The sequence below is a fragment of the Lygodium microphyllum genome, chromosome 5, assembly GCF_053477565.2.
Source record: "Lygodium microphyllum isolate KBCC chromosome 5, Lygodium_microphyllum_v1.1.10, whole genome shotgun sequence".
Taxonomy (NCBI): Eukaryota; Viridiplantae; Streptophyta; class Polypodiopsida; order Schizaeales; family Lygodiaceae; genus Lygodium; species Lygodium microphyllum.
This window is the reverse complement of record NC_141139.1, coordinates 46,613,025-46,628,940: the sequence shown is the minus strand read 5'-3', so window position 1 is coordinate 46,628,940 and position 15,916 is coordinate 46,613,025. Positions and strand designations below refer to the sequence as shown.

The 15,916-nt window shown below is 35.9% G+C and overlaps 1 protein-coding gene across 1 annotated transcript; it reads left to right on the top strand.

Annotated features, from left to right (window-relative positions):
• The first annotated feature begins 3,609 nt into the window (after window positions 1-3,609).
• LOC148035775 (CASP-like protein 2U2) lies at window positions 3,610-5,881 on the top strand. The gene is made up of 3 exons (XM_087677791.1): window positions 3,610-4,099; window positions 4,190-4,319; window positions 5,286-5,881. The coding sequence occupies exons 1-3, from the start codon at window positions 3,924-3,926 to the stop codon at window positions 5,547-5,549; spliced, it is 570 nt and encodes a 189-aa protein (XP_087533917.1). The 5' UTR covers window positions 3,610-3,923; the 3' UTR covers window positions 5,550-5,881.
• Window positions 5,882-15,916: the final 10,035 nt, after the last annotated feature.

The following is a 15,916-nucleotide window of genomic DNA, read 5'->3' as shown; positions in this document are numbered from 1 at the left end:
AACTACATAAAAACAATGAATAACTAACAATAAAATAAAATAAAATAATAAATACATTATTTAATAGATTCAATAACAATAAAAAGAAAAACTACTCAATTATTAAAATCAATTAATCAATACATTATAAGATAAGATTTAAATTAATTAATTATAGCAACAATCTATATTTATAATCTATAACTATGACAATAATAACAAAACAACTAGTCAAAATCAAAATCAAAAATTAGAAAGAACAATAACAACTAACATTAATATTAACAATATAATTATGATTATAATATTAATAATAACAATAATAAATACAATAAAAATTAATATAATAATATTAATATTAATAAAATAAAAAAACCTAGATAATGTAATATAATATAACAACATGATAATAACTATATCTAAGAAATGCATACAATATAATAACTATTAAAAAAACTAATAATAACAGTTATATTATATTTATACTCTTTTATATTTTGGCTCTTTTGTATTATAATACAAAGTATAGATCAATCTATAATATAATCTGTATTGTATAATATATATCTAAAACAACAATAACATCAACACTAATACTAACATTAACATTAATATCATATCATAGTATAATATAATATTATAACTATTATATTTACATTTATATTTATAACTATTATTATTATTGATAAGAATAATAAAATAACTATAATAATAACAAATATAATATAATAATAATAACAATTATAATAATAACATTTAAAAACCAATATAATACAATACAATATAACAACAATAATAATATAATATAATATAATAATAAGCAACCATTAATTTAATTATTAATTATTAATTAATTTACATTAACATTAATACCATATTATTAAGATTAAGATTAAGATTAATATTTACACTATTATATAATAATAATAATAATAATAACAACAACAAATATAATATAATAATAATAATAATAATGACAAAACACTAATAATAATAACAATAAAAAACCAATATTCTATTATAATACAAGATAACAATAATAAAATAAAATAACAATATCAATACTAATATCAATATCGTTAGTATTAGTAATAGTAATTAGTAATTAATATTAGCAATTATCATTATCATTAATAATAATAATAATAATAATACTATATAAACCACCATCAACTAAACTATTAATTAACATTAACATTAATAATAATCATAACATCAACATCCATCATCAATCAATACTAACATTAATATCATAGTATAATATAATAACTGTTATTATAATATAATAATACTAAGCAACCATTATTAATTATTAATTAATTAATATTAACATTAACATTATATAATAATCATCAATAAATATAATATAATAATAATAACAATGATAATAATACAATTTAAAAATAAAAATTAGAAACTAGTATAATATAGTACACTATAACAATAACAATAACAACAATATAATATAATATAATAATAAGCAACCATTAACTATAATAATAATAATAATGATATTATATCTATCTATCTATCTATATTCTATTCTATATATATTATTATTAATAACAATAATAAAATAACTACAAAAATAACATTTTAAAATTAAAATCTAGTATAATACAATACATACAATATAACAGTAACAATAACAATAATATAATATAATATAATAATAAGCAATAATTAATTATTAATTATTAATGAATTAACATTAAGATTAAGATTAAGATTAAAATTAACATTAATAATAACAAGAATAAAACAATAACAACAATAATGATAATAAAATAATAAAATAATAATAATAATAATAATAATAATAATAATACCATCAACTAAACTATTAGTATTAATTAACATCAACATTAATAATAATCATAACATTAACATTAATGTTAATACTAACATTAACATCAATCAATACTAACATTATTATTAACACTAACATGAATATTAGGATTAATACTAGCATTAACATGAATACTAACATGAATACTAATACTAATACTAATACTATCACTAACACTAACATTAACATGAATACTAACACAGAGAGAGAGAGAGAGAGAGAGAGAGAGAGAGAGAGAGAGAGAGAGAGAGAGAGAGAGAGAGAGAGAGAGAGAGAGAGAGAGAGAGAGAGAGAGAGAGAGAGAGAGAGAGAGAGAGAGAGAGAGAGAGAGAGAGAGAGAGAGAGAGAGAGAGAGAGAGAGTTGCACCTTCTCAAGCTGCAGCGTGCCGAAACCTCTAGAACCTCCTCTAAGCGAAATACACGAAGCCTCAATCTCCTCCAAGCGATGCACGAAGCTCTTTCTGTAGCTGCATCTGGATCATCTCGATCAATATATGAAGAATTTAATCATCATGAGAGAGGGAGGACGTGAGGACGTGGGGCATTAAAGCCACCTCAACCCCTCAACCATGCATGCATGCAATTTGAATTCAAATGGAGGTTTGGGGAAAAAGAATAGGCTTGGGAGGAAAATGGAGGTTCGGGAGATACCTGAACCTCTAGCCAAAATAAGAAAGAAAGATGAGGGGCCAACAAGGTGATACAAAAGGATACATTATTTGAATAATCTATATGAAGAGCATATCATATGGCTCAATGGCTTAACTCATATAAAGCCTACAAGGTGAAAATGTTTGGTTCTACTAATGAAGAGTACACCAAAAAAATGCAAAGGTATCAAGATAATGTTAAGATTGTAATGATACATTTTTGTACAAAGCTTAATTGACACTAAAAGATGCAATGATGAAGGTTTTACGAAATTCAAGGTTGACATGTGACACATTAGGCACGAAGCACTTGATATTTTGCGTCCCGAGCGTACGATTTCTTCTTTTGTGAGCAAAGGGAAGCGTGGTTGCTTCCCTTTGCTCACAAAAGTGCAAAGCAACCGAGGTGAGGCCTCGTGAGCTTTGCAAGTCCGCAAACAACGCAACACATGGTTAGTAGGTATATATGCAACACCGGCTAGTATTTTGTCTAAACAAGGAGGCGAAAGAAGACATAATACATTGTTTACTTTATTTACAAGACTCCCACTCGTAAAGTCTAAGCTAGGCAATCCTTAGCGCTTAAAGACCAACCTCTTTCTCAAGCTATTAGAGACGCAGTGGTGTGTGACTATGTGTTGCAAGACCAAAAAACAAGTAAACAATGTAGGACCAATGGACGGTGGCACCCCATTAAAAGAGAAAAATCGTTATTAGATTATAGGATTGCAATTGACCCCCTTTAATATGATTGTGATTGAAGAGGTCGTTGCAAGTTGTAACACTCTGATGATGATGATGTCTGGGGAGTGGGAAGGGGGGTTGGTGTGAGTGCTTGGAAAAAGTATAGTCTAACCCTACCTTAATTTAAGGTATAGTCTAACCCCACCTTAAATTTAAGGTATAGTCTAACCCCACCTTAAATTTTTGGAAACTCACCTTCAAATTTTGAGTTTTGAAGGTGTCAAAACTTGTATGAACTTTACCTTGATTTTTCACGAAAATACTTCTGATTTTCTTGAGACGAAGGTATTTCCATTTTTATTTTTTATTTTTTTGTTTTCTTCGAGCACTGGTTGGTGTGAGTCGTGACTGGGGGCACTGGATAGGAAATGGATGTCTGTTCCTAAATTTAATGATGATGATGATGGTGATGAAGAGAACGGTGAATATTTACTCACTCAGGTACGCCTATGAAGGTACATAAATGACAGAGAAGACAGCAGATGAATCTCTCTCGAGTCTTCCCCCCCTCTGCCTGCGGCCTCTGTCTGTCTTTTCCCTCTCCTCTCACGCTCTCTTCTGTGCATCTCCAGACTACTAAGAGGTGGACTCCATAGCCGGTTCTATCGATAGACCATCGAACTTGGACCGTTTGCTTCACTAAGACGCAGTAAATATAGTCTCTCTCTCTCAGAGACACGCACCTCCATTAGATCCACAATATGGAGAGCAAGAGCAACGGCTCCTCCACAGCTGCCCTCCTCCTTCGTCTTGTTGCCCTTCTCCTATCCACTGCAGCCTTCATCCTTCTCATCAAAGATGACCAGACAGTCATGGCTACCACTGGCATCCTCTCTGCAAGCCAGGAAATCAAGTACTCCAACTCCTCAGGTCTAGTGTAAGGGCCTCTGACTACACTCTCTTACAAGCTCTTCTGCAAGCCTTGTTCAAGAGAGTAGCGGCCCTTACATAGCGGTGTGTTGTGCAGGTATCTTGCCTACAGTAACCTGATAGCAGCTGTGTACTGCGTTGTGCTGGCAGTGTTGTCCATCCCAAGCTTTTTTGGAGTCTCCAGACTAGGAAAGTCAGGCGCATGGGTGGTCTGGCTGTTGGATCAGGTATATGCCGTTTATTATTGTTATATTAGCAGTTAGGGGGGCTCTAGCTAAGTGCATTGTTACCTCCACAGTCAACTTAGAGACTGAAGGCTTATGCACTGGCTCCCCAAGAGTGGTTTTAATGGTAACATTGGGTTACAACTGGTCTTAAAACCACCTTTAATCCATGACCACGTTCATGATGATCATTGTCAAGTGAATGTAAGACAGTAAGAAGACCCACAAGCTAGCATGCAATAGATGTACTGCAGTGGCTCCTTCTAAGGGAGATGGGAAGCAGGATGAGAAGATCCGAGGGTTATCATGCATATGGGTGCAAAGCTTTGGCTGAATATCCAAGTTGCTATGGCTATGTTTCCAATTTATCCCCACTTAAGTATGGCCAATGATGTTAAATATTTGCGGGTGTACCGGAATACTTTTCTTATGACAGAAATAATACTGATGATGTACTAATCGAGTCTGCATCTGATTGAAACATAAAAGGACCTCTTAGGAAATTTTAGATACTCACATTGTTAATTGCAACATCATGAGCTTTTGTGAGGGAGGGACTGACTGTATATCTAGCTAGGTGTGGCTGAGGGTGCAGGGTTACCGGCCTGTGGTGGGGGCTGGCAGTCCTCCGCCTCCAACCACACCTCCTGAGCAGAGGTTCATGATGCTGAATGGGTTTTGCAAAACAAGGGTAAAGAGCTCCGTTTCTCATACAAGAAGATGCCAAACATCCTGTCTATATATCCTCGAGGGCTCTGTGTTGGTAATTCAAAAGGCAAGATGTCAAAATTCTGTGTGTATATGCTCGCAGGGGCTCTGTGTGTTGTCGATGCCGAAGGCATGGTGGCGCCATTGATGCACATGCACTACACAACAAAAGAGATGGGATAATTCTCTTCTTAATCAGGGAGCACGCATGCATGGTTTTGCAAGAGTTTAATTGGGAGGGCGGTGGGTGGGTGTGGGCAGGGGCTGGCGTATGTGGTGCTGGCGGCGGCGTCAGCGGCGGCGGATGTGGCGTACTTGGCCAAGGGCGGGAATGCGAAGACGTTGTGGGAGGCCCTGTGCCCGACCTACGGCCGATTCTGCAGCGTGCTCCGGGCGGCCATCGCCCTCAGCTTCGGGTGCGTGGTGGCGCTCGCCGCCCTCTCCGTCCTCTCCCTCAAACACCTCTTCAACACGCACTACACGAGGCGCCCCTCTGCACTCAAGCAAACCTTAGACTCCACATAGTCATTTTGCCTTAAAATCTCACCCATAGTCGGCCTTCATCTCTAACCTCCATCCCCTCTCCTCGACGTTTTGTTTTTGTCTCTTAGATGTTGCATTATTACCATCAAGGTCATGCTTTTGTAATGGTTAATGATTTGCTTGGAATGTAAATATAAAGCATCCCATGGGTATGCTTGCTATTGTAATGGTTTGCTTAGAATGTCATCGTTTAAAGCATCAATGGGCATACTATTGTAACGATTTGCTTAGAATGTCCACATATAAGCATCAATGGGCATTCTCTTGTAATGGTATATGCTATCATAAAGATTTTCTTTGATGTTGAAATATTAGCACCAAGGGGCAAGTTGTAGCTATGCTACTTCGGTGAATTACTATTGATCGCTTGACATTCTAACTTTACTCCAAGCTATTTTAAAGTTCAATGGGATTTTTTTGGCAAATCTAGTTCTCTTTCCTCTTATTATGATTCTTTCCATAAGTTGGTTATTTTTGTCTCTCTTTCAACATATGCCTTTGTATCTTTACTCTTGTGCACCCCTCGTTGACCTTTTTTGGTTGGCGATAATGTTTGGGTGGTGCCATACTCCCCTCCAAGGAGCACATAGATTGCTACTATAGCTCAAATGTTTTGGGTGCATGGAATGAGTTATTATCTTAACTTACATTTGAATAGATTAGAAGTAGGAGAGAGATCTCCACTCAGCCCTTCATGGTAAAGGACCTTATAATGAGAGAACCCTTGCAAAGTCTAGGGTGCTTGCATATTTCTAATCATGTGACTCAATAAGTGCTTTTTTCTTGGTGGTGGTAGACGTTAAAACATCATAACGCTACAATGCCCCTTGGCTTTGAGTCAAACCCCTAATGTTGAGAACACCTCATGTGCACACACTAACTAGTGGGCCATGAATTGTTTGGTGAAAAAAGTTGGCTTTGCTTTCCTGGGTTGTCAACTCAAGTTGTTGAAACAATACCTACCTTAGGTGTTGGTGGTCATGTCATTGTCATTTCTTTTCCCTATAGATTATCGAACATTTAATTTCACATTTTAGGAGTGTTTTCCTTGTACTACTTGTTTCATAATTGCAATATTGATTTGACAATGAGTTGATTTTGATGGCCTTTTCATTTGCATGTGTTTTATCTTTGAGTGCTCAAGATTCGACATAACAATAAACAAAAGTATTTATGATGTTGATCTTTTGTATGAAAATTGTTGTATTGTCCTTTTGCAAGATTATTAAGAAATTGATTAACTTTGATCGAGAAATGGCATAGCTTTAACCATTTTGCATGATTAGGTGTGTCAATAGCTTCAATGGAAACTTAAAAGGACTTGTTTCCTTGTTGTAATGTAAACCCTTGTTTATGAAGCTTTAGTTATCAAAGGATTTGAGTGATCTTCATTTGAATCTAAGTTAATTTATTGCCATAGGGAGTGGTTAAGGGCTAACCTTGTGACGAATTTTTACTCAAATTGGGGCTTCTATTATATTGTGATTGATCCTTTGTGATGTAAATATTTGTTTAGCTCATTACTAGGCTTTGATCTATCATTGCAAAGAAGGGAAATGACTAGGTAATTTTTACCGAGATCTTGCAATAATTTATTAGCAATGCATGTTCAAAAAGTTATCCTATTTATTACATAGTTTGGTGTGACACTCTTGGTTTTTTAGAAAGAAGCTTTGACAAAGCAAATCTAATGCTTGTATGATTACTTAAATACCTTTATTACTATCATTAGACACTAAGATCTAAAATGTCTTCACAAAAGCATCCATTATAAGCCAACTAGTTGCAATTTGCTAGAGTCCTTGATTAATGCTCCTCAATTGCTTCAATTGTAGCATTTTGTTAAATAGATTTGTGGCAACTAAGTCGCATCACGAGGGAAGTAAAGCTGCAATTATTCTTCCTTGCTTTCTCGTTTGCGTAAATTAGTGTCGAGGCTTGTTAGATTTGTAAACCCAATGTCAATGGCACATGGTAATACACTTGCTACTTTAGATTAGCATGCGAACATTGCACAATGCCTTGTGCAATGTGAAGGATTTGGATATCTAGGGGATGGATCTATGTGCGGGTGCATAAGCCCTCACACATGCATGTGTGTGTATGTAGAAACTTTCACTCGGCTTAAGAGATTTTGTTAGATTTGTAAGCCCAATGTCAATGACACATGGTAATACACTTGCTACTTTAGATTAGCATGCGAACACTGCACAATGCCTTGTACAATGTGAAGGATTTGGATATCTAGGGGATGGGTGTATGTGCGGGTGCATAAGTCCTCACACATGCATGTGTGTGTATGTAGAAACTTTCACGCGGCTTAAGAGATTTACAAGCCTAATGTCAATGCCACATTGTAATGCACTCTCCACTTTAGATCAACATGGTACACATTGTGCATAAGCCCTTGCACATGCATGCATGTGTGTATGTAGAAACTTCCAAGAGGCTTAGTGGATTTACAAGCCCAATGTCAATACCACATTGTAATGCACTTCCCACTTTAGATCAACATGGTACACAATGACTTGTGCAATGTGAGGGATTTGGACTTGTAGGGAAAATTTGACAATCTCAACAAGATAAAGATCCCTATGAATTTCCTCTCGACCTTTCTTGCCCTTCTTCCAAAGGATATTGTTAGTGTTGGAGTGAGATGGAGAATACATTCATTAGTTATATGACATGAGAGAAGGGAGAGAGATCTTCATGAAAATCAAGAGTAGTGATGATGCATGGACCATAGCTTAGTAATCCTTGGGCGCATGACCTCAACACCCAACACTTTTATGGCCTAGCCTATGCAATGACAATTGAACCCAATCTTGTTCTTCTCTATGATGTTGCCATCACTTTAATACTAGTGCTATTATATCAACTCCCAGTACAATGAGTTAAAGATTGCAAATATGAATGGCACAATTCATTATCATAGGTTAAAATAACAAATTATGCAAGACCCTCGATAGTGATGTCTTTGGGGCTCATCCATTGGATGTGAAAGTCCTATCTTCATCCATCTATATTTAATGTCAATTCATTATCATAGGTTAAAATAACAAAGTGTGCAAGATCCTTGATAGCGATGTCTTTGGGGGACTTATCCGTTGGATCCACTGACAATCAAATTATGAGATAGAAAAGAGAGAATTTCCCAATTGCTATAAAGGAGCCAAATTAGCTATTAAAGAGGTGGTTCGAATAATTTAACAAAACCATTCAATAATTCAAATTACTACAAAATTTGACATGGAAGTCCTAAGTAGAGAAAAAGGCTACACACAAATGGCTATGATTGAATACTTTTATATATTATTTGAAAGTGATATCTTCTTATAACACATTGTAATTTCTACATCCTTAATTTGAGAATCCACTTCATTATTTTTACAACTACACTCTAGAGTTGGAAGAACACATCTAGCGATTCACCAAAAATTGAGTAAAATAATATAAACCAGTATATCTAAAATTGGTCTTGGAAATTGAGTGTGTCCCAATCATGAGCAAAGTTCATTTAAACCTAAATGGTGCTCTTGCCCAAGCTTATTCATATAGCCATTAGTGAGAAATTCACAGAGATAACTTGGACAGCCGAATCCTCTAATGGGATTGAAGTAAGTACTTGCAAATCTTCATATTGGACTTCTACATGCAACTCAAACTCATCCTTGTATCATCACATCATAAACACACACACACACAAAACACCTTAAGGTTTGCACTTTTTAGGTTTGGGTCAATTATTCCTTGTATCACACTCATAAGTACACACACACACAAAACACCTTAAGGTTTGCACTTTTTAGGGATGAGTCAATTATCCTCAACTCTATTTCTTGATACAATACAATGTTATGCCATTGAGCATTTAGTCTATGCTTTATGGGCTATTGGCATCACCTCAATCCTACTTAATTAGCCTTATTGTCAACTTGAAGAAAGATAAGTGTTAATAGAATATGTTATTGAAGATGAAATTTATCGACTCTCTCCAAGGCTCCCAATGCACTACAGAACATGACATATGTTTTACAATGTGTCACAGGTTGGTGAAAGCCACATGATTTGTGTATGTTTGACTTATTGACCAAAGCAGTAGGGCTAAATCTAACTTTTGAAGTTCGAGGATGATGGAAAACCTTAGGCTTTAGTATGTGCTATGTAATGATAGTTATTTTGGTTTGCACACACACATATGTAGTGCATGACTCATTATTGCGGATTAATGACTTGGACCATGGTATCTTTCAATCCATGATAGCTTCTAAGGATAATTGTGGCTATCTTAAACCATTGAAATCGAATGATCTTCAATAGAAGATGTACCATTCCAAGAGTATCGGGCTGTAGCCATATTAATAATGTGACAAGTTGATATAATGTTATATTGTGATTTTCGGCATAGATTCACCTTCCATAGGTCTTGTTGATGATTAGGAATATGTTGAATAGTCATTAGCTCATAAAAATGGCTTAAAATGTGAATAAACATGGCATTATGAAACTCTACTCAACACTTAGTTTCATGGCTAGTTGAGTAGTGGATGTCAGACACTCCTTTGGAGATGCTCAAACTAACAATGATATAATCAAGGCATTTGAATACAATGGATGCAATATAATGTTACCTTTAAGAAGATATTGCATTGATTGTAGGATAGCCAAACTATATTATAGTTAGGTATTAGGGGAGCTTAGATTGCTTACTAATCTAGGCATTATTCTTGAGTACACTGTGATTCTATACCTCACTTCTAGAAGCTATGACATTCTAATAGACTAGACTCTTTGCACCATAACCATGGGTTGCCCTATTCTGTTGTTGTTACTTATGCAAAGTCTATAGATGATCTATGCATTACATTAGCTACAATTTGCATGAGGACTTGCTGGGATGTCTTTGAAAGATTTTCCTAATAATTTAGGGGATGGACTTCCAAGTAGTACTAGGTGTTTGATCCTTATGAACAATTGGTACTTGGTAGGTCACATCTATTTCTCAATTGTCAATTTGGATGTTCTAAATCTATGGCTATATGTAGTATCTAATTAGCAATCAAGATTTCTTTTTTTTCTCACGAATTAGTCAATAATGTGATTAGTGCTAATTGGCACACATTTAATGAATTGATCTTAGCTAATGAATGTTAATTACCATGTGTATCAACTTTATAAGATAGTTGCTAGGTAATAGTTTGAGTGGTGCTAATCAACATATGTATGTTTTGAGACTTGCCAAGTGACATAGGCATGGGATGGATTATGAAGAGTAGCTAACTCATTTACATGCTTGAAGGTAAAAAGTAAGATTAAAACCCTTAGTGATAATTCATTACATTGAATCTCTAGGTTCACATGAGTTGAATCTCTAGAATGCAATATAGGTTTGATTTCTTGGCGTTTATGGTATATCAAGTTCTAGAGAAGTTTATTCGCAAGTTTTTCCATAAGATAATTTTGAGAGAGTGTTACCTTGAATCCTTGTGGATTGAAGGGGCCTTTAGTTATCATGGTTTTTTGACATGTATTTAATTGAGTTGATTGATTTTTGAGATTTTGACACACATTTCTATAGATTTAAAAGAAAAGGTATTTAGTGTTTTTCTCCTAAAAATGCACCTTAACTACATGTCTATGTCTTTTAGTGTGTCTAGTTATAATGGGTTGACCTAAAAGGTCCTCACGTTACCAAGGTTTTTATATTAATATTTAGTTTTTCCTTGTTCTCATTTGATTTGTAATACGATCAGAATTGTTGGTAGGAAGCTTAATGTAATTTTGCATGAGATGGTATAGAATAAGGGAGCTTTCTTTTCTTGAGTAGCTATTGCAAACCTTCCTTTAGCTTTGAAGGTTTTATTGTAATGTTGTAACTTATCCTCTTATGTACAAAGGGCTATATATGGATTGTCGAGAATAAAACTAGAGAAGAAAATTTGGGATGCATCGAATTATGTAATGTAGTACTTCACACCTTCACATACCAAAATTGGCATAAGTTCCTAGGGTTGTTTTTCCTATAGCATCTTTGTAGTTTTGATTGAGATGTCAAATGGGTCCCCCATTGACATATGCAATTGGCACTAGATGGTAAGGTTCTTGATTGTAGTGATTGATATGATTGTTCTCACTCACACACACACACACTCTCTCTAGCAGGTTCTTTGCCTTATGCTTTGACCATACTCTTAGCTTTATGGATTTGATCTATATCTTTGGTGCTTCTAAAGACTTCCCTAAGGATGGCGATTTCTAATGTTAGTCATGGAGGTTCCTTGGTGACTTGTCTCCAATGGCATTGGTGGTAATCTCCCTATGCTCCACAATTGAGATGGTATCATGTTTCCTAAGTTGTAATTTTGCAAACATATCAATGGTGGTAAGTGATGCACAGAGGGTGACTAGGTTCTTTATTGGCATGACTCGTTTTATTTGGATGGTGGATTGGTCTGACTTGGATGTCAATTCCTTGTCAAGGTTTTCTATCATGGAGCTTTCCTTGGCAGAGGGATGCCTATGACATGTGTAGGGCAGTCCAAGAGTTGAACCTACTTACAACATGGCATGCATTGGTAGATTTAGATCCTAGGTTATTTGATGCTATTACGAGACTTTCCCAATCTCCTCTATATTCACTTTGATTCTCCTCCAAAGCATGCTATGTCATGAATTGGGGATGCTCTCGTGTTATAGAAGTGGAGCGGCAATCCACATACATCTCCAAGCCAAAGAGGGATTTTGAGTGAGAGTGGATTTTGGGTATATTAATGCGTGATATATATCTATATGATGTAGTGGAGCCTTAGCGTAACATCTAAAGGCATCACTTTTTGATGGTTGATAAGTGCAAACAAGCTGACTTGTTGGCAATGTTTTGAAGGCATTATTTTTTTATGGTTGATAAATTCTAACAAGCTAGCTTTGCTCCTAGTTGCTTCTCGCATTGGAAACCCCTTTGGCAAAATGGTTCAAGCCAAGAAGGCATGAATATGATGGCTATAGGTGAGAATCCCTTTGGTAGGATCACTAAAGGGAAGGAATTCATGGCCATGATGTGCTTTTGTCTTGACAAGCAAAGAGAATTTAACTATTTTCACTCCTATTAATTTCGAGGATGATTGATATCAATATCATTGTCTTTTCAGGAACCTTAGGAATGGCTTGATCCCTCAATTTTAATTATGTATGATCATGAGGGATCACCTCAATGGGAAGGGGGTCTTTCCAAAAACTAAGAACCCCATGTGACCTTGGGGATCCTTTGGTGTCTTGAAAAAACCTTTCCACACCCCCTTGTAAGGGTATGGGCTTTGTAGCTATACCATGGCGTTGGAGCTAGAAACACCTATATAGGGAGTAGTAGTCACTCAAGCCTTGCTTGGGATGTGCTTCTAGATGTGATTCCCTATATTTAGTGGTGAACCCTCACATGTGCAGCATCATGAGGGTAGCATCATGAGGGTGTAAACCTGAGATGTGCCTCAATGTTGTATCTTTCTATATCATGATTACAAAGGATTCCTTATTGATATATCTTACATTTGTTATTGGTAATCTAGTGGCTATTGTAGTGGTAAGCCACTTATTTTATTAACCCATCGACTTGGGTTTAAATCTCCCTTTTTTTATACCTATACTCAATGACCATACATAATGTAGGAGTTGAATTAACAACCTTCTGGTCATCATGTGTTCAACTTAACCAATTGAGCTACATTAGTTTGGTCACACACACACACACACACACACACACACACTCTCTCTCTCTCTCTCTCTCTCTTTGTTGTTTTGGGAGCTCTCAACCACCTACCATCATGATTACATCCTCTCTCTACCTAGTATCGTTGTCTCCACCCTCCCACCACATGCCCTATTTGCTCAATGTCACTCTCTTAGCAACTTTTTCCTCGTGCCATGGTCGCCCTCCACAGCACTTGCTCCTATGATGGCCTTGTTAGCAATGCTTCCATGTCCTTGTGGCATGGTTAAGTCACCTAGTCCTCAATCCTTCCACCTTCACATGTTGCTATCAGCCCATTGCTGCTCATGCCTAGAATCTTGGGAGAGAGAGAGAGAGAGAGAGAGAGAGAGAGAGAGAGAGAGAGAGAGAGAGAGAGAGAGAGAGAGAGAGAGAGAGAGAGAGATGCTTATTTTTCATCTCTTATCTCTATAGGTTCTATGGACCCACTATTGCATGTCAACCATTACCATATGAAAGGCAAAGAGATACAAGTCGAGAGAGCGTTTCATCATTTACAAAGAGAGTGTGTGTAATATATCTAAATTTCATGCAACAAAATATTCATATATTTTTTCTACTAACTCTAATTGTGTCTCAATGATGAGGATAAAAATCGCTAATAATGAGATACTTTATGCCAATGCATAGGGGGAAGTATTTCAAAAGCCCTTCCAAAACAAGCTTATATAAACTTTCTTTGTAGTATATATTAAGAAGGCAAGCTCAACACGTGCAAACATTGATGATCGCCTGCCTAGTTAGATGGGTTCGCACACCTATACTTAGCAAGTTGGTGGTCATCATGTCTCTTATATAGCAATGATTTATAACTCATTATATTTGGTTTGTTACAACTACCTACAATGAGCATAATTATAGCACCAATCGATTAGTATAGCTCCTTATACATTGTTTGACTTAGTAGGCTAGTTTTCTTTATGTTGTATCTTATCTATACTTTTTGTATATTGAAATGTGAGTGAAAGAAGAAGAAGAAAACAACAAGAAAATGTTTCAGCCTCCTTTTCTCTTTGTGTATTGTTGACCAAGCTTCTCCTTGTGTGTATTGTGTGTGTTCGGTGCAATAGCTTGAGTAAACTCCCCCCCATGCGATTCATGGCATAGTATTGGAGTTGCACATTGAGAGAGGTTGTTTTAGAGACTAAAGTAAAGGAAAAGAAGCAAGGATTTGAGTAAGCAAGCAATGGGTAAGAAGCTCTCCCATTCTTTCACTCTTTTTCTTGGATAGTGCCTATGGAGGCATCAGAAGCAAGACAAAGAAAAACTCTTAGATTGCTATGAGATTTGGTGTACGAGTAGAGCACTATAAATTTTGCAAATTCGATGGCGTGATTGCAGGTCGGTGAACTTTTTCCTCATCATCCAAAGACGATGCTTACTCCTCCTTGAGAGTAGGGACAGCTCTTGGGATAGGTTCATTAGTGGACTAATTATTTGCTAGATAACAAAGTGGAAGAACTTATATTCTCCTCCTCCACTATATGTGGCTACTTCTTGAACACCACATCACGGCTTGCTATGATCTTCTTTGCCTTTTGGTCATACAATTTGTAAGCCTTTTGCTTATCACTATAACCCAAGAACATACATTTTGTGCTTTTTGAATTTAACTTATTTCTCTTATCCTTTGGAACATGTGCATAACATTCACATCCAAAATTTATGAAGTGTGAGATAGATGGTTTCTTAACAGAATAGGCCTCATGAAGATTTTTACCCTTAAGAGCCTTTGTGTAACTCCGATTGAGAATATAGAATGCAATATTAATAGCTTCTGCCCAAAACTGGTTAGGTAATCCCTTACTCTTAAGCATGCACCTTGCCATTTCCATAATGGTGCGATTTTGGCATTCAACAATGCCATTTTGCTGAGGTGTATGAGGCATCTTCAATGGACGCTTAATCCCTTTGCTCTTGCAAAAGTCTTCAAAATCCTTTGAGTTGAACTCACCACCACCATATATTCTAATTTCTTCACACTTTGCCCTATTTCATTCTCAACAAGTTTCAGCCATTCTTTAAACTTAACAAAAGCTTGAGCCTTATCATGAAGGAAGTATACCCACATCTTCCTACTATAGTTGTCGACGATCAACATAAAGTAAAAATATCCTCCCAGGGCTTTTATACGCATTTTACTGCACAAGTCAGCATGCACCAACTCTAAAGGAGCATTTACTATATTATTGATTTCTTGTGGATCCTTCTCTGTTGCTTGCCCATCATACAAGCTTCACATGGTTCCTTCATTTCAATTACTGCAAGTAGGTGAGCAATTATACCTTGCTTATGCATCTCCTTCAATACTACAAAACCAATGTGGCTAAATCTTACATACCAATGTTTACTTGTGCCCACACCAGCGGTGGTGGTTGTAAGAGTACTTTGCTCATATAGGTTGTTCCTCCTTTCTCCTTTGCCAACAACTTTGCCATAACTATCAATAATTTCTACACCTATCTTTGTGAACCTCATCTCATGGCCAAGATCAGTTTATAGAAGCAATTGATAGCAGATTTCTCGTAATCTATGTAGATTTCTCGTAATCTCTAGAACATACAACATGTTTGAACGATTCTTGAGT

Bases quoted from the DNA above. Each gene is read 5' to 3' on its own strand.
- LOC148035775 (XM_087677791.1), top strand. From the start codon at position 3,924: ATGGAGAGCAAGAGCAACGGCTCCTCCACAGCTGCCCTCCTCCTTCGT. The intron at 4,100-4,189 runs GTAAGGGCCTCT...TGTGTTGTGCAG, and splicing joins TCCAACTCCTCAGGTCTAGT to GTATCTTGCCTACAGTAACC. The intron at 4,320-5,285 runs GTATATGCCGTT...GGGTGTGGGCAG, and splicing joins TGGTCTGGCTGTTGGATCAG to GGGCTGGCGTATGTGGTGCT.